The 18,917-nt window shown below is 32.9% G+C and overlaps 2 protein-coding genes and 1 non-coding gene across 4 annotated transcripts in view; 1 reads left to right on the top strand and 2 right to left on the bottom strand.

Moving 5' to 3' along the window:
* Nucleotides 1–1,750: 1,750 nt before the first annotated feature.
* LOC129926103 (small nucleolar RNA U3) lies at nucleotides 1,751–1,974 on the bottom strand. Its single transcript, XR_008777794.1, has one exon. It is a non-coding gene; the product is annotated as a small nucleolar RNA U3 (small nucleolar RNA).
* Nucleotides 1,975–3,928: 1,954 nt separating this feature from the next.
* On the bottom strand, nucleotides 3,929–13,576 carry LOC106052996 (uncharacterized). Of its 2 annotated transcripts, none has more exons than XM_013208472.2 (9): nucleotides 13,524–13,576; nucleotides 12,855–12,897; nucleotides 11,585–11,684; nucleotides 10,816–10,875; nucleotides 9,828–9,887; nucleotides 9,584–9,632; nucleotides 7,045–7,188; nucleotides 6,801–6,875; nucleotides 3,929–5,276 (listed from the first exon to the last, which is right to left on the bottom strand). In XM_013208472.2, exons 2-9 carry the CDS (start codon nucleotides 12,857–12,859, stop codon nucleotides 5,062–5,064), a joined length of 708 nt encoding a protein of 235 aa, XP_013063926.2. In that variant the 5' UTR covers nucleotides 12,860–12,897; nucleotides 13,524–13,576; the 3' UTR covers nucleotides 3,929–5,061. The 2 variants fall into 2 exon arrangements, with proteins under 2 accessions (XP_013063926.2, XP_055883809.1); XM_056027834.1 differs by lacking the exon at nucleotides 13,524–13,576 and adding an exon at nucleotides 13,178–13,280.
* Nucleotides 13,577–13,881: 305 nt separating this feature from the next.
* LOC106052985 (gamma-secretase-activating protein-like) overlaps nucleotides 13,882–18,917 on the top strand; it is a 41,341-nt gene continuing 36,305 nt past the window's right edge. The window contains exons 1-4 of the mRNA XM_013208464.2: nucleotides 13,882–14,160; nucleotides 15,549–15,625; nucleotides 17,846–17,902; nucleotides 18,029–18,098. Of these exons, the coding sequence (XP_013063918.2) occupies nucleotides 14,076–14,160; nucleotides 15,549–15,625; nucleotides 17,846–17,902; nucleotides 18,029–18,098 (289 nt within the window). The 5' untranslated portion in view covers nucleotides 13,882–14,075. The remainder of the gene's footprint in view (nucleotides 14,161–15,548; nucleotides 15,626–17,845; nucleotides 17,903–18,028; nucleotides 18,099–18,917) is intronic.

Here is an 18,917-nt window from a genome sequence, read left to right as displayed (position 1 = left end):
TCGGCAAATGCTAAGGACGTAGGCACATTTTGTTAACATTTCCACAGTGGCGTATCTAGCTATGTGCGGGCTGCACGGGGCATCAAGTGACAAGGGGCATCAAACAAAGGACAATTTAAACTATCTCAGTAAAAACTGCACAAACTCAGACTAGTCCATGTAAACGTTTATTTATTGAGCTACTGTGCTGATATCCTCTATTCTCTCTAAACTTAAATATTAACTACAGACTAGCCTGAGTTTACTAGGTTTGTTGACATCTCTAATTAACGCACTTTTAGACGTCCACGTTACTTTTTTCTAAGGAAAATGCTAAACGGCAAAAAAAAGTTTTCAGAAATTGTTACCATCCCCCCACCCAAAAAAAAACAACAAAAAACAACTGTTTAGCTTCCCCTGCATTCTCAAGATCAAGTATTAGGCTACATCAACATGAAAATAAATGATAGATGGAGGTTATCACCAAGAACTGAATAGGAAGAGACCAGCAGAACATTCAGACAGCTGGGAGGAAATGTGTAAAGGGCGGTATTCACAGCGATGATCAAGATTTATCGAAACAAGAAGGAAAAAATGGAAACCCTAGATAAAGAGACTCTTGGACATCATTTGTTTTGCAATTCAAGCAGAATCTGGCACTCTTGGGCATCACGAACAATTTGAAGAAGAATTGGAAGAACAAAAATGAAGGCCATTTGTTGGAGTTAGTGATATTACTATCCTAGTGGACTCCACTCCTGAAGGAACATTGGGTTCGAACCAAACTTACAAAAATACATAAGAATTTATTGTAATTATGGGTGGTCATGGAAATAGATCATAGAACAATTAAAACTAGCCATCTATTTTTCGATTATTTTCGATTGTATACATGGCATCTAAAAGTTGGACCTAGCTTCCAACATTGACGGTAATGATTAACGACGAGTCTTTCATGGGCTTCATCGACACTAAGAATAAGCATGCCTATGAAATCTCTGCGGTTGTTTTAGAAAAACTATACGTTCGTATGGCTCAGAAATAATGGACTGCGGAGGTTAAGACTTTGATATTTGCTGTTCTCATGAAAGTTCAACACTAGGATGTCCCTCTAAATCTGGGCAGAATTGAAGCTGCTGAAGCTGAAGTCGATATAGTTCTATTTGTCGATATACTCTGCTACCATTTCTAGAGGACCTCACTGACAGTGCTCCTAGCGACATTAACAAAATTTAATTTCGTCTGGAGCGATAGAGGCTTCAACGACTTATCAATCAAAGTTTCTTCAGAAGTACCAAATTTTTCAAAACAAAAACCTGGTGAGCTCGAGTTAACAAAATATCGCCTTAATAGCTCAGTCCACAATATGGTGATCTTGATTCGCATATATGTGACGTTTGTGTATACAATAATAAATACACATAGAAGTTTGTTTAAAAACAAAAGTTGATCAAGAATTATTTGCAACTATATTATATATAACGATGACTAAATTACGACTGACTTAATTGGAAATTTCATTTATTAAACACGAATTTCCGGGGAAAAAATTTATTTCGCCAGCAAATTAAACACGTAGAATTCATTGGAAGCAATTTTTGTCTTTGTTAGATTATTTTTTTGCGAATTAACAATATTTATTTTCTGGGGGTGGGGAGTCTTCGTTTTGCTGTTGTTTTTTGAGGGCATCATGAGGAGCTCCCGCACAGGGCATCAAATACCCTAGCTACGCCAATGCATTTCCAATCATGTCATTTAGTGAAACAGAAAAACCTCTCGGATTGACTCTTCTTCCTCCAATTTCCTCACTAATGGAAGAGAGGAACGATCCTCAATGACCAATAAAACGTCACACGAGCAAGTGACTGTTTCGTGGCCAACTTCACCCTCAGAAGAAGAGACTGAATCTCATCATCGTGGTTTTCGGGCCGTCCAGATTAACTCGACGTCTCGGCAGGACCGAACTTTAGAAAAAATCCATAAACGTATGATCTTAAATTAAAAAGGACGCTATCATTTCACCACTCAGTTCAGAAGGTGTTATCTTGTCTTGTTAGTTTAAAAAAAAAATATTTTATTGTAAATTTCTCTATCTTTGTGATAACTTTGGTCTCAAACATTTTGAGGAAGTCGTTTTCTTAATTTAATAAAATGATAAAGCTATCAACGTCGGATGGATCATATTGCAAATTATGTTTCCAACTCCTCAGTTGGTAAGTTTTACCGGCAGTTTCAAGGGAGGTTATTAATGTGCGCACATTGTTGTTAACGGGGACACGACGACAAATCGTTGACAAATTATCTGCTGCTTGCCAGAAGTTCGGCTTAAATATTAGTCAAAGCAAGACTAAGATATTAGTTCAGAACACAAATACTGCACCTCAAGTAAACATTAATGGCCAACTACTAGAAATTGTTGATCACTTTTGCTATCTTGCCATCATATCCAACAATGCTGTACTGGATAAAGACATTAACAACAGGATAGCCAAAGCAATGGGCACCATGTCACGGTTGCAGAAAAAAAGTGTGGGACAACATATTGCTGACTAAAAATACAAGCCGTAGTCTACCGGGCCTTTGTGATAAGCACTTTGCTATACGGAAGTGAAACATGGTCAACCTACTCATGGCAGGAAACAATGCTGAATGTCTTTCACCTCCGATCTTTAAAAGAATGTGGCAAGATAAAATAACCAATGAGTGCTACGAAGAGCAGGGTGCCAGGACATAAGCTCCGTTATCATCATCATTAAACTCCATTTGAGTGAGGGCTTGAGAGGCTTAAATCCTCTACGCTGTCTTGCGTAGTGCATAAATGTTTCCATACAGGTCGAGAATTTTTGGTTTCCCAGAGCAGGATATGAGGCACGGTTTCCTCTTCTTCCCCGCAGCGGGGGCACCGTCAATAGAAATATGAGCCAACAGGACAATGGCATGTCCTTCACTGTGCTATAATAGCTTGCTCAGCCTCCACCAAGGGGAAGTGCGGTCAGGGCGCCTCATGCGCTTATACTTCACGGTCTTTTTGGGACTTGTCCCAGCACTCAAACCACTTTCCATTTGTTGTTCGTAGAATGCCAGTAGGTCGACTTCCACAAGACATTCTGTATATCTAATAGAAGGCAGGAGAGCAGCTGGTCGCCCACGTTTACGGATGTATGCAAACGTGACAATACTAGACCATGTGTGATAACCCTGATATTGTTAACTTAAGTGTAGTGGCTACGATATATCAGATGGACATCACATTTGATTTTTTAAAATTTCTATTATTACTGGATGTACCTGTACTGTATGAAATTGCCTACTCACCAACTATAGACTTAACACTATTTTTTTTAGCAGCACTCTTTTCATTTATAAAATTACCTTTTTTTTTTATTAATGTTTAGTGTGAGACTTTGAAATCTAAAATCTGTATCAAATGTTTATTTTTAAATTACAATTTATAAAATAAAGGAAAACTAAAATGCATTAATTTAGCATGAGGCGCGGTGGCTGAGCGGTAAAGTGCTTAGCTATCGTATCCTGGAGAAATTTTTAATGTCAGGATCTTAGGGTGTCCCTGAGTTCACCCAGCTCTAAAGGGTACCTGACATAAGTTGGGGTAAAGATAAGTTTTATTGGTCCCATCAAATGGAAATTCAGTTTGACTACAATTGACCTCCTGTAACCACTGTAACAATATTGATGCAAATACGAACATTCACACATGAAACATACACACTCATAACCAGTGCTTTATGAATTAGACTTCTATGTACTTCTCAATGATGACAGTAAAGAAGGTTGGTCGTTGTGTTACAGATAACCTTTACATTATCTGCCCAATGGTCTGAAAAGGGAACTTTATTTTTTTAATTAATTTTGCAATTAATTTATTTCCTCTTTAAATACGATAACCCACAGAAAAACCTCATAATACACTTTCTGTATACAAAAAAAGTTGAAAAACTTCATATTTATTTATTCAACAATATACATTAATTATAACACAGAGAGTCCTGAAAACTTGCCCAATGTGGACTGAAGGTTGCAAGAGTTTCTTGGAAATGGTTGATGGTGAGTGTGGTTTAACTAAGGAAAAGCATGTAATTTAAGAAAGACTGCAGTAATCTAGCTGATGCAGACCTCAGAAAAATATTTTTTAAAGTATGAAGCATATGAAAACAAAAACCTTTTTTTTCCTCACCCTGTGGCTTAGTTATAGTAGTTATTGAGTGTCAAGTTATCAGGACTCAACAATTATACCGAACCAAATTGATATCAAGCATTTTGTTTTTGTAAATGTAACTTGATATGCTTAATAATCCTACTTTAAACATCCATCTACCTGTACAAAATCAGAAATTTACTAAATATTATAGCAAATTGATGCTTAACTTATAATACAGAAATAAATTAGTGCATATCTCCCATAAAGGAATAAAATAAACCAGAAACAAATTAAATAATAACAAACAGGACAAACAGTGGCTGAGTCATAAAGTACTTGGCTTCCAAATCAAGGTCCCGATTTCAAATCCTGGGATTTTTAATTTTTAACCCTAACCCTAACCTCTGAGTCCAACCAGCTCTGATGGGTACCTGACATTAGCTGGGGAATGTAAAGGCGGTTGGTCATTGTGCTGGCCACATGACACCCTCATAAAATGGTGGGCCACAGAAACAGATGACCTTTACATCATCTGCTCTATGAATTGTAATGTCTGAAAGGGTAACTATAAACAGGACAAAGCAAATAAGTAATGGCTGAATGGTAAATGATTCACACTGCAGCCACAACAGACCTGCCCACCTTCACCCCCCTGCCATCCTGTATGAACTTAAAACACCAAGTACACCAAGTCAGTGTTAAGAATGCACAAATTTTCTAACATCTGTGATATATTTTAGAATAACTTCTTGAAAGAGTCATTTGGTTTTGTCATAGAATTTGTTGTATCTAGAGGCTAAACAAATAATTCCAAGTCACACACACAAAATATTATCAACATAATTCTGGAGAAAACTTTTAAAACGTCTTTAGATCCATCATCTGTTTGAAGTCAAAATAAATCACAATCAAACTTAATTAAGTCAAAACATTTCTTCAGTTTTAATTTTCTTCTTTTTCTTCTTTTTGTGAATGTGAGTGTCTTCTGTGTCATGACTGTTATCCAATGTCGGAGAATTGTTGTTTAAACTTGACTCTTCAACCTTCACTTGTTCCTTCTTGATGCTCAACTCTACAAACGTATTTTGTAGTTTCACTTTTTTCCTCTTATGATCACCACTACTATCTACTAAACTTTCTGAACATGATAGATTGAAAAAAACAAAACAAAAGTAAGTTAGGCATATAAAATACAGTTTGTATATAGTATTTTTTTTTTGCTGAAATTAAATTTAATATAAGTTTAAAATAGATCTTTAAAATGTATCCATTTTGAAAAATGACTTGCTCTCACTTTGTGTTTAATTGCCTTTCAAAGGAAGAAGTAAAAAAATTGTTTTATTACCAATCATATATTTAGACATGTAAAGTTGCAGACACATATTTTAGTTTATATTTTAGCTACTTCAGTAAATTTAGTTTTAGTTATTGTTAGACGCTTCTGCGATGTCTTATACAAATAAACCAAATGGAGGTAACACTCAACATAATGCAGAATCCAATAATACTAACGAAAGGCCGAACAATCAATAGAAATTAGTTGACGCTGATATTAAATGCTGAACAAGTTTATAAGCAATGAAGGGAACCATCAAATGTCAGCTAATGTTCATAAAATGTGACTTATTTCTACGTTGTCCTGAAAGTATCTCTGTTTACGTTGACTTGTATTTTGTTCTGTATTTAAAACCCTATCCTTATTTTACTAGTCACGTCATTGTCACTAAGTCAAAACTTTCCCTATTTCCGAAAGAAATAATAAATTCCAAATCGTGCCATAACATTAACTAAGCTAATTGAAAAGGTGAATTGGATTAGTTAATTAATTAATTAAATTAAGTATTTAGGTTACTTAGACAATTCGTCTATTAAGTCAAATATAAAAAGTTCTGAATCCCTCTAGTGGCCCTCAAATTAGTGTTATGCTTTACAGCTTGGCGACAAAGTTGCTGTAATTTCATACATATAGCTGAAAATATCAAAATCTATTTCCTAATTAGTAAAGAAATCTAGTTATTTTTTTTTTTTAAAGAATTTTAAAAAAATGTAATTACTCTGATTTTTCTCCAATCTAAACCGAAATATAACCTTGCTTTTTTATACCATATAATTTGATGAGTAAAAAGCTAATAAACAATACTTTCCTAAAGCATATTATTTATGTTTATTTAAAAGCTACTTATATTCCTATGCTATTCAATTCAATACCAGTAACTACTATTGGGACAGAACTAGTACTAACTGCTGGTAACTTCCTGTTGCTGTGTCAGTTTTTTTTTAACTAGGTCGTATAAGATAAGATAATTTTTATTGATCCAATCAAATGAAAATTTAGTTTGACTACAATTGACAACCTCAGCGTAACTACTGTACAATAACAGTATAGCAAAATAATAATAATAATAGGTGCCATTGCTGCTGCATAGAAGGTTTACCCAGGAATTTTTTAAATATATATATATATTTTTTTACAGACTTTTTTTTAAAGAGTTACTACTCTTTACTTATGTGTTAGACACCACCTTTTGAATAGGAGTTTTTTTGGATTAAAGAGTTTCAACCTAAAAAAATATAAAATTGAAGGATCAAAACTTCACAATAAGCTGATTACCATAAAGGCAAACTTAGATAAGTAGAAACTAATAAAAAAAAATCATAGAACCTTCAAGGTATGTTGGAGCAATACTGGAGCGTTTTCGTTTCTTCCTTCTACTTTTTATTACTTTGTGAGGAGTACCTTTATAAAAAAAATGCACATGAAAACTAAAGAATAATATTGAAATAGTGCTATGAAGACAACATACAAAATACATTAATATCAAATGTAATAACAAAACTAAAGAATATTGAAATATGTTACGAAGCCTACATACAAAATACATTATATCAAATGTAATAAACAATACCTGAACCAAATGGCACAAATCTAGGTCTCAGGCCTTCAGGCATGGTCACATGTTTGTTTTGTGTGGAATCAAGCTCTGACAGCAACGTTGAAGGTGGTAATTTGTATGATTTACTCACATTTAAAATACCATTAATTTGTGGACCTGTGAGAGTCAATTTTGTTTAAAACAAATGAAAAGTTTGGTCTTTATGCATCTTAGCATGAAAAGTCAATAAAGCAAAGATAATATGGTCTCTTTATTTAGCTTGCTTACTCTTCAAATAAAATTTTGAAACAATTAATCGATACCATTATTTTGAAAGCATTATCAAATTTAGAATGGTGCATTTATTATTTCATAAGTTCGGTTATTAAAATTAGAAAAAAAAAAAAGCTAACAAAAAGATTATGTTCATATTATAATAATATCAGTCACATTGGTGACTGACAGGTGTGTGACCTTAGCAGCCTGCAGGTGGTGGATCATTGTTGAAATCCTGATTGGTTAAGCTAAGAGAGTTACTAGCATGATTTGTGAGAGTGTCTGGATGTTTTTGTCAATGAGTTATATGTTAAGAGCATATAGATCAAGAATATATATACATATATATGGCTTATTGTTTTAATAATAAAGATGTTAGTTGATGTAAGTCAGAGGTGGCCAACCTATGGCACATGTGCCAAAGTGGCACATTTTACCCCGAGAAAAAATAAAGATTAAGCAGGCCTTTCGCAAATAATGATAATAACCGATTTTTATTAAAAAAATATGCCACAGGAATTTTATTTACTAGCTATTATGACACCAAAGTAACCAAAATAAAACTAATCAGACCCAAATACACTGAACATCTGTTTTTTTTTAGTAATTGATATAAAGGATGTAATATAGTAAATCAACTCTTAACCTTAGAAACAAGGCTTTATTTCAATTAAACATGACTGACACACAATAACACAGTACAGACTGGCCACAATTCACAGAGTACGATAATACAAAGACGTTCACAAATACTAGCATGGGTAACACAGAAGTTCAGTTAAAGATTACTCCATACACTATATGTTGTTTATTTATTTATTTTTTTTTTGCTAGCCTTGGACATTTCTATGTTACCTATTTGAACTTTTCAGTATTAGAAAAAAAAAATGGTGATAATTTCAATATTTTTTAAAGAACATAATGGCCTTAAGTAACTCTCAAGAAAAACCAGACAATCAGACATATTTGAGGAAGCAAAGTCATGTCTAGGAAATCATCAATTAAATAAAGTTAACTTATAAGTAAACTAAACCGTAAATGACTGGTGGAGTTATCGGAACTGAAATCTTGGTTAAAAGAATTTTAGATTATCCTCTTTTAGATATCATTGCTTTATACATGAAGATCCTTTTATTTCCAGGTGCGTTAACTTTGTAGAGGAAAAGGTCTCAGAAGATTTTGGAAACTGAAAAATATTGCGCATGATTTTGTTACTTTGTAGAAGAGAAAGATGTGCTGCCGAGGAAATGAAGTCTTCTGTGTGATGAAAAAGGGGGGGGGGGGGGGGTTAAATTGATTTAGTTGATGATATTTGACATATCAATGACCTAAAACTAAAACTGCATTGCAAAGAGCAAGGACACATTGATTTCTAGCTTTGTAAATTATGTCACTCATTCAAAAACAAAGTTAAAAAAACTTTTTATCTTTCCTACAAACAAAAAATTGATTTGATCCCCACATTTAAAAGTATTGAAGATTTTGCAGATGAAGAAGACTGCATGCTTGCATTTCACTATCAAATTTTACTTAGCGAAATATTCTGAAGGCTCCTATAACATGAAACTGAATGGAGTTCGATGAATTTCCTCAATACCAAATACATATGAATGACTCATTTTGGCGATCATTGACATGTTAACATTTTACAGAACTAAGAAAATTTGCCCATAATTTATGCCAGTCAGATAATGATGGGAGAAAACATGTCATCCATGAAAATTATCAGAAACAAACTGTGGTCGTGTAATAGACTCTTAATATTTCAGATTTGGTGACAGTAAAGTAGACTTATGTTATAGCCAGAGCTACTTTATATAATATATATATACACATATAATATATATATTTCCTGTAGGTGAATTTTTTTTTTAAATTTAAAACTACTAACAGTATTCATAAATTATTATTGGACTATAGATCATAAAGACATAATAAATTAAAATTATAAATATGCAAATTAAAAATGTTAACAAAGACAAGACTTAATTTGTTTTCTTTTTCATAAATCCCCTCTTCTACTTTACACATATGTACAAATGATCATACTTTACAAGACTGAAACTTGTCAAATTTAAAGTGGAGCATCTGAAGAAGATGTGAACAAAATTGGCACACAGAAGCAAAAGGTTGGCCACTCCTGCTATAAGTTGTTAACAATTAGTTTCCCATTAAATGGCTGTGTGGCAAAAGAAACACCCTACGTAAAAAAAAGTTCTATGTCTAATAAAGGAACAATGGAATTATACATTCGCCTTATGAATGAATAATTTTGTTTTTTACTTATAGCACTTACCTAATGTAACTTTATCTTTGTTTTTGATTATAGGTAAAATATCTTGAGGCTACAGATTACAAAAAAAAAAGTTGTTCTATAATATAATAAAGCAATGTCAATGATGTTAGTGTTCTTTATCTTAAATAATTTCAGTGATCATAAGATAATAAATAACATACAAAACCATAAAAAAGATTTTGGAAATATATATTTTTTTAAGATAAATAAATAAAAGTAACTAACTCTGAAAAGAGAAAGTCACCTGTTGTGCAAAAGAGCTCAGTTCATACACGCTGATTAGTTTGTTTTGTTCCTCCTTTTCCTATTTATAAGTAGAGGTAAAATTAAAAGTGTATGTCATTCAACTTTATTCATTTGCAATAATAATCAACAACTATAAAGATCTATGACATTTTCTTTAGTACTTAGTGCATTTAAAAATATAAAAGCTGTCTTAGATTCAAAAGTTTTAATTATTTCATATTTAATATTGATATATATATTGTGCAGTTAGTCTAAATCTTTGGCACTTTGTATATATATAGCAACTTTTTTATTTATAAATTATCCAAATTAATTAAAAATATCTGAATATGACAGAATCAGAAATGAATTTAAGCTTAATAAAAGCAATAACTTTATAAACTGAAAGGAACATATAATCAAACCATATAACATTATCTATTTTTATTGTTATATATTATATATATTGTAGTTTATTAATAAAATATGTGGCAGTAGTACTTGAAATAAGCACTATAGATACTATCTATAAAATGCTTTCAATGTCATGCATTTCAAATAGCCTCTAACAATTGTTTATCACTAATAGAAGAAGGGGTAAAGGGAGTAACTAGCGCCTAAGCCAGTAAGCTTTCAGCAGGAGGTGCTTGTTAGCCCAGGCTGGCCACACACACCTAAGCGAAGGAAAACTCTGAATTCAAACCCCTTGCAGCTATTCCCAAACATGCAAAGGGCTTCGGGAGTCAACCCTAAGAAAAAATTAGCAGCTGGTGAACCTTAGGCAGCTAGCAGGACCCTGCCACACCCTGGCAGAACCTGTAATATCACTGATCCCAAACTATATTGGCTCTTGCCATTCATTTGAATAGATCAGATGCATGGAGAGGGGGGAACTGCTGAGTGGGCGACATCTATAATTAATGCACAAAACATTTCCATGAGATAATGCATAGCAAAGTAACAAAGTATCTATATTATTGTAAACTTCAAAGTGAACAAACACTTACTTCGATTTCTGTGATCTGGTTAGGAATAAATTCCATGCCATTTATCTTGCTGATATCATACTGAAAGTAAATTATTGAGTTAAGTAAAATTTAGGGTTAGATCAAAAATACAAGTAGAGTTGTTTTTTTCATGAGCAGATCCTATTTAGATAACACTACCCATAAGAAATGGATAGATGCCAAAAGGCATCACTGAATTCTTAGGGCTAAATTAACAAAAAAAAAAAGAAAAAAAAGCGCTCTTCCACATTTCTTGAAATAAAAGTGAAGTCTAAAGTAAACCCTTTCATACCTTGTGATCTGTAGGGGAGATGATGTTAAGGTCATCTGCTTCATTGGCCAACAGTTAAAGAGTACTGCAGGGTAGCATGTGGCCAGCACAACGACCAACTGCTTTATTTTCCCCAACTAAAGTCAAGTACCCATTAGAGTTGGGAGGACTCAGGGGCACCCTAAAAATTCTGAAATTCAGACATTTGTACCCAGGACCCCAGGTTTAAAAGCAAAGAGCTTAACCACCAAGCCACCGCTCAACCCAAATGTGAAGTCTGTAAAGATTAAAATACTGCAATATCGCCTACCACTTGTAGTCAACACAGCTTGTGTATAGTTGTAGGTTTATTTTTTAATATATCTCATTAATCCCATTATAAAAAAAAAAATAATAATTATGACTGTGCTGATAAAATTGTGGTGTTTTAGTGTTGTACCAGCATCTACATCAAACAATCATTCAATACTGTTTTAACTGATTAAACAATCTACTTACACCTTTTGGCACTCTGAGCAAGTAAACTTCATCATCTTCATTTATCTTTATATTACCCGGCTCAATTTCTTTAAAATTTTCTGGTAATTTATAGCTAACACTGTATAGGTAAAAAAAAAATATAACAAATTTTTCTTTACATTATATATTACCATACATACAAAATATTAGTAAAAAAATAAATAAAGTCAACAAAAGCATTCAACAATTGTCAAATTGAATTGGAATGGAATTATCTCTAGTTAAATATTTAACTTAAATTTACTGTAAATATGTTTTTTTCAATTACTACATAATATATGTAGTGATACTGTTATAAATATTGGAACAAAATATTTCAGAATTTCTTACACACCAGACTTGAGAAACAGGCCATTTAAAAGTTAAGTTTTCAATTTTCAACAAGTTACAAGTAGTAATAAAAAAGAAACAACTTTTTAAAAAATAAAAAACATGAAAAGGTTAAAAAAAAGTCTTTGCCCAATTATCTTTTAATAAAGGTGATTTTAAAATAAAAAATTTTGTTTCTAGTAAAATGAATTTATGATGATTCAATAATCAGCCCAAACAACTCCAGATAAGAAAGACATTTCTTGAATGCTTGTTGAAATTGTTTTTATAAAAATTAAAATTACTTGGGTCATGCTCAGGAAAAAATAAAATGTTATTGTTTAATTACTTTAATTGTATCAATTTTATTCACAGGAAAAAGCATCTCTGAACAAATGAAAATTCTAGTGGATCTATAAAAAGAAAAAAAAACGAAAGAAACTTACAAGTAAGTTGCTAAATTTTAAACCCTAACTCTGCAGAGGATTGTCCCAAGCCTGGCTGAAAAATAAGTAGCTAAACTCCTGTTTGAAGGTGTAGGATGCAGGACAGAGTGATCTTGAAGCCATCAGGCCGAAGACCTACATTTCCACTATTACCATCATCGGTACATGAAACATCTGGACCAAGTACAGGTTTGGAAGCAGAGATGGGCAAGACATGGGGACAGTTGGAGAGACTCACCCAGTACCAAGAAGCCTGGCCTGGAGGAAGCTGGTTAGCCTCACCGTTAGTGGCCTATCATTTGGACTACACTGTCACTACACAAGTACACTTACAGACAAAGATAAGGGTGGATCTCTTAAAAAACTAGACAAAAAAAAAACAACAAACAAACAAGATTCTTAGTAAAGAGTAAATCATTAAATTTTAAACCCCAGGAACTTTGTTATTTTGCATACATACTAGATACTAGATCTATTAACTTTTGTTATCATACCTCATTCTAGTTACTGTTCATTCACTCATTTCTTGGAAAACACCTGAAAAAATATATCTATATAGTATATATAGATCTAGAATAATCTAGATGCTTATCTAGAAAGTGCAAGTTATTAATTTTGGATAGTGTGTTATAAAATATTATAGATCTAGAAACTAGAATACTAGATCTAAGTAGGATTTTAATTATAATTTTAAATTGGCAGTCAAAATAAATGAAAATTTGATTAATAAAGTTAATTTAGTTATATTAGTTATAATGATAATCCCGACCAGGAGACAGTTAATAATTTAGTTAACTGAGTAACTTAGTAAGCATACTATTAGTATTACTATGAATACTATCGACTATCGTAACTATGATACTTGATTCTACTATTTCTAGAGTAGATCTGACTATTAATTATATTATAGTTATAGATCTAGATCTAGATCTAGATTTAATAGATTTAGATCATTGTGATTCTAGACTCTAACAGATCTAGAATCTAATACTAAATAATTAATAGTAGTAGAATATAATAGTAACATATAGATTTCTAGATCTATATTTATTATAAATCTAAATAGATCTATTTTCGATTATAGTCTATAGATCTAGATCTAATCTAGGTAGAAAAGAGTCTAGTGACTAGACTAGTCTAGATAATAAACTAAAGCACGTTACGGTTATAGTTGAAAATGAAAGTTGATATTTTTTGGCCAGATTTTAGAGTAAAAACAAAGTGACATCTAGAATATATTCTAGACCCTTTAGATCTATAATCTATAGATTAGATCTAAATGACATTATAAAATATTAAAGATTCTTTTTAAATATATATATATATATATATATATATATATATATATATATATATATATACGCTATATTTATTATATTTTTTAAAAAGATATTTTAACAAATTTAAATGATGTATCAATATTATTAGATCAATATCTAAATCAAGATCTAGAATAAATATTGCTGGCGAAATATTTACGCTTCGGCTCGTGACAATATCTTTAAAGCTAAAATTTAAGCTATTTACGTAGATATAGAGTCTAAGAAAAAAAAAAAAGATAAACATGACTCCGTGAACTGTACCTTGTGATGTTTACAAATGAGACGTACCAAAAGACTCGATCGATCTAAATCTAGTCTATAGATCTAGGTCTACTAGATCTAAAATATAGATCTATTCTATATCTGGTAGATCTAGTTTACTTACGGCTCGACATGTTCGAGCTCCACACCACAAGCGATTTATTAATATCCCTTTCACAGTTTATTTATAATTATCGTCAGAGCATCGGGGTTCATGGTAGATCTATTTTATAACTTAGAATCTAGATCTATTATAAGTATTAATTTTTTAAGTAGATAATCTACTTATAAGTTATATTTATTATAATTTATATAAATCTTAATCTACTATTACTAACTAAACTAACTTTAACTCACTAACACACGTCTCACTATTAACTATTTAATTATTATTTAAATCTTAAGACTTAATCTACTTTTTTTAAAAAATTTGATCTAAGTTATTATGCTTTTAAGTATTTAGCCTAATTTAGGTATTGTAGGTCTAGCCTAGTCTTCTAGAGTCTAGTCTACTTATTAACTCTTTCAGTGCGAATTATTTTGATAGAAAAAAAAATGAAGCTTTCCGGGATTTACTTGCTGAGAGTAACGCCGCACTGTAAGAGTTAAAGTCGACTTAGGACTTAGTCTTAGACTTAACTACTCTACTCTAACTCTAAGGAACTCTATAGTTGTACTTGTAGTTGTAGACGTAGAAATACTAGAATATCCAGCTGTCATCCTCCCTAACACAACCTACCAGTTGTTGACCTCAGGAAAATTTTCTTTTTTCTTAAAAACATAGAAAATCATGTACCATCTAAATATTCATCAAACAAAATAAATAAATAAAAGACATATTACTTAATTTGAACGACAACATAGGAGATAGAAGTACAAGAAAAGGGGGTACAACTTTGAAATCTCAGGAGATACAGAGTTACTAAATGTCCCGGCAATATCCAACATAGACGATTATCCAAATTTTTACTCGGAAGTAGAATCAGCAGAGAAATTAAGGGAAAATTGTCAGGAGTTGACAACACTCCCGGTGAACATCTACAGGCAGTAGGAGAAACCATGTTAAACCCCTGGACCCTATCACTCATCATCACTCTTCCAAAGAAATATATTACAAATCTGTCAAAACTATCACACCATCTGCTTCATAAGCCATCCCAGAAAAGTACTCTTAAAAATTATATTAAATCATCTAAAACCAATAGCAGACAAAATTATATCAAGCGGGTTTTAGACAAGGTCACAGCACAACAGAACAAACCCTAAACCTTAGAATTCTCTGTGAAAAATACCTCCAAAGAAAGCTTTTGGAAAAGTACAACACAAATAAAAACATAATAAAAGTAATCCAGAACCACTACAAGAAGGCCACTAGTGCATTGTACTTCAGCATTAATATTGGGGACTGGTTTAAAATCACAGTTGGAGTAAGACAAGGCTGCCTACTCTCACTAAAACTTTTCAATATCTTCCTTTGGGAAACATTCTAAATAGCTAACACAGTAACATATTTTTTAAGATTACGCATGAAATAAGCCAAGAATACTTTTCTCAGTAATATTGAAAATGACTTTTAATATTTCATCAAGCAATTTTTTTTTTCAGACTTGGTTGTCACTCCAAGAATTATAAATCAGGAAAAAGGTGGAACAGTTATTTTTGTATGGAATGACACAATTAAGGTAGGCCTAGATCAGCATTATGTAAATCTTTTTTTTTTTTTCTGGAACAGATAAGGTATCACCACAAACACAAAGCTAGGGGTCTATTGAGCTGTCATCCTCTCTGCATTGTTCTATGCCTCAGAAACTTGCAAAGTATACAGAAAACATGCAAAAAAAACTGAACCACTTCCACATCACCTGTCTAAGCAAAATACTGAATGTCAATTGGCAAGAAAAAATATGAGATACTGATGTCCTTCGAAGAGCAGGCCTACAAAGCATTCACACAATCCTGATGCTGTCCCAGCTGCAATGGACAGGACACGTCTGCAAAATGGAAGACCTCAGCATCCCTAAACGACTCCTGTATGACCAATTAAGGGAAGGAAAGTGCTCACAAGGTGGACAAAGAAAACGCTTTAGGGACACCCTCAAAGCTTCTCTGAAAGTGTTTAGCATTAACCCAGCCACCTGGGTGACAGAAGCATATGACAAAGCATCATGGCATTGCACTGTGAAAACTGGCGCACACATTGCTGAGGAAAAGAGAACAGTGATGGCAGAAGAAAAGCGCCAGAAAAGAAAAGCTGGAATAACCTGCTCAGTGTGCAGCCGAACATTCTGGGGTCACATAGGTCTCACCAGTCACATGAGGAGGCACGAAATCCCAGTGCAAAGCCCTCAGCCCCCTGGATGACAAAAGTGGTCATTATCAAACCTCAAACCTTGATGGACAAACTATAAATCTTTTTCCTCTGCATATTGTGCCCTGGGGAGTTCCACTGTAAGGACTGTCTAACTCTGTTGTTGGGTTTGACTAATCCATCTCCACTTTCTAATTTGCACCTCTATACTTCTCTATTTCACCTACATATTGTCCACCAATCTTCCACACTTAGGTGTTTTCTGTTTTGTCATACCACTATATTTCTAAGACATCTGTTGATGAAGGTCTGTACTTTTTACAAAGCTTATATCAACTCACTGTTTGTCTGGTAAAAAGGTTGTACATGTTATTTCTCCAGCACACAATTTCTGATTAAGTTAAAATTTTAAACAATTATTTCTTGTACCTGACAAAAGGAGAATCAATTTAAAAAATTAACCTATTAGTTAATTCATCATCAAACGCCATTTGAGTGAGGGCTTGAGAGGTTCAAATCCTCTCTTGCAAAAGCCCTAAACAGAAACCCTGCTGTTTTGCTTAGGGCTGTGACATGTTACCATTCAGGTGGAGAATTTGTGGTTTCCCAAACATAGAGACAAAATCAGCAATCTGGTGCAGTCAAAAAGAATATATGAGACACGGTTTTCTATTCTTCCCTGTTGCGGAGGTACTGTGAGTTGAAGTTTGGCCATAACCGTGAAAGGTATGAGCCAACAGTACAGTGACCTGTCCTGCACTGTACTATAATAGCTTGCTCAGGCCTGGACAGCCTCCATCACTGGAAAGTGCTGTCAGGGTGCCTCATTAGCTCCCAAACTGGGACTTGTCCAAGCACTCAAACCACTTTCCCATTTCTGTTTTTTGGATTGTTGCCAGAGCATGATGAAAACTCACAGCCTGTTTGAAAGGTGATGTTAGTAAAAGAACTTTAATTATTTTGTTTGGTATCAAATAAGGTAAAAAAAATTGTACTTGACAGATTTGGAGGTATAAGTTGAATTAGTCCTCTTAAGGATGCTTGAGTTCAAATTCAAGTTGTACTTTTTTTTTTATTGATTTTAAAAATGATCACTGTAACATTCACACAGATACCCCCTTCTCCCCCCCCCCCCCAATTTTTTCCCCAACTGGTCCAGACAAGCAATAGGATCATAGCGCATTGAGAAAGCTACAAGTATGAAAATGTGCTAAACAAGAACAATTGGTAAATCTGGGCTGTTGTATCGATGGTCCTGGTTTCTAATCTTGCCCATCCCCATCACCCCTTTGTCCTGCTTTGAGGTTTGAGCCAGGATGTAAAAATCTTCAATTTTGAAGGAACATCCAAAACATGTAACACAAACCAAACAGATTTTTTAAAAAATTTAATTTGCTAAACAATTATGTAGGAACTAAAAACTAATAGCTTGCTTCTTATTATTAATATGAAGAACATCTTGCAGAACTTTTGTAAGATGTTTTAAAATTTTTTCTTTGTTTTAATGCCATCTAATGTAGAAAATCTTTCTTTGTACACATATACAGCTGGTTAAGCAATAGATATATATGTACCTTTTTTTTTTTCTTTCTAGCCCGACTTGTTTGTCACAGTATTTGGATTATATGAACCAGAAGCACAAAAGTATTCTGTAAGTCTCAGTCTATAAAATCCATTTTTTGAAATATTTAAATCTCAACTTTAAAACTTCAAAAATTAGAGAGCAGCTAACTTTCACTTATGTAATATTAAACTCTTTTCATAATTTCCCTGTCAGGTGATTTACACTTATAAAAAACATGTCAAGGTTGTTTCCTGTTCTGTCAATATAGAGAAGACATTACTAGGTAATATGCTTTACTGTATTGCAAATGCAAATTTAATATTTTATAGGTTTCTACTGGGACGGATTTAAGGGAGAGAAGGCAGGGTTCTACAAGAGAGGGACCCTCACCATAGAGATTTTTAAAAATATCTGAATTTTGTCGGGTCAGAAAGTTTGTTTTTTTTTTATTTCTCAAACATTTTTTTCACTTTTTACAGACTGAGACAATACTTGAAATATTATGGCCATAAATTTCGATATAATTTTTTTTTACTTAAATATGTAGTGCGAATAAAATATTTGTTTGAAAAGAATGAATAAGAGTTTAAATTTACAAATGCTTTATTTCTTTCTCTAAAATAAAGCATGATCTTAGATGTAAGTATTATAATTAATAAAATAAAAAAGGAAGTTCCCTTTTCAGACCTTGCGATTTATAAGGCAGATTATGTAAAGCTCATCTGTTTCTGTGGCCCACAGTTAACAAAGGTGTTATGTAGCCATAGCACAATGACCAATCGCCTTTACTTTTCCCCAACTAATGTCTGGTACCCATTAGAGCTGACTGGACTCAAAGGTGCCCAAAGATTCTGATATTAAAAATCCCAGTCTTCGCCAGTTTGGAAGCCAAGCCCTTAACCACTCAGCCACAGCGACTCCTATTACTATTAGTAGATTTTATGTGCAGTTTTTGAAAAAGTGGCCTGCACAAAAATCCTCATCCAGGTGCTCCACATACATCTGCCCCTGGGTCTCTATCTATATCACTTTAAAATACAAATACAAAATGTAAAAAGGTGACCTAAAACACATATTGAAAATCTGAATATTCTTTTTAACT

This window comes from Biomphalaria glabrata, chromosome 4 (assembly GCF_947242115.1).
Source record: "Biomphalaria glabrata chromosome 4, xgBioGlab47.1, whole genome shotgun sequence".
NCBI classification, from domain to species: Eukaryota; Metazoa; Mollusca; class Gastropoda; family Planorbidae; genus Biomphalaria; species Biomphalaria glabrata.
The sequence above is the reverse complement of the archived record's forward strand: the minus strand, read 5'-3'. Positions and strand labels throughout refer to the sequence as shown.

What these genes read in the sequence shown, in the direction of transcription:
- LOC106052996 (XM_013208472.2), bottom strand. An exon ending in TGCTCAGAGTGCCAAAAGGT is followed by an intron (nt 10,876 to 11,584) that starts GTAAGTAGATTG and finishes ATTTACTTTCAG; the next exon opens with TATGATATCAGCAAGATAAA. An exon ending in TGCTCCAACATACCTTGAAG is followed by an intron (nt 5,277 to 6,800) that starts GTTCTATGATTT and finishes TATCATGTTCAG; the next exon opens with AAAGTTTAGTAGATAGTAGT.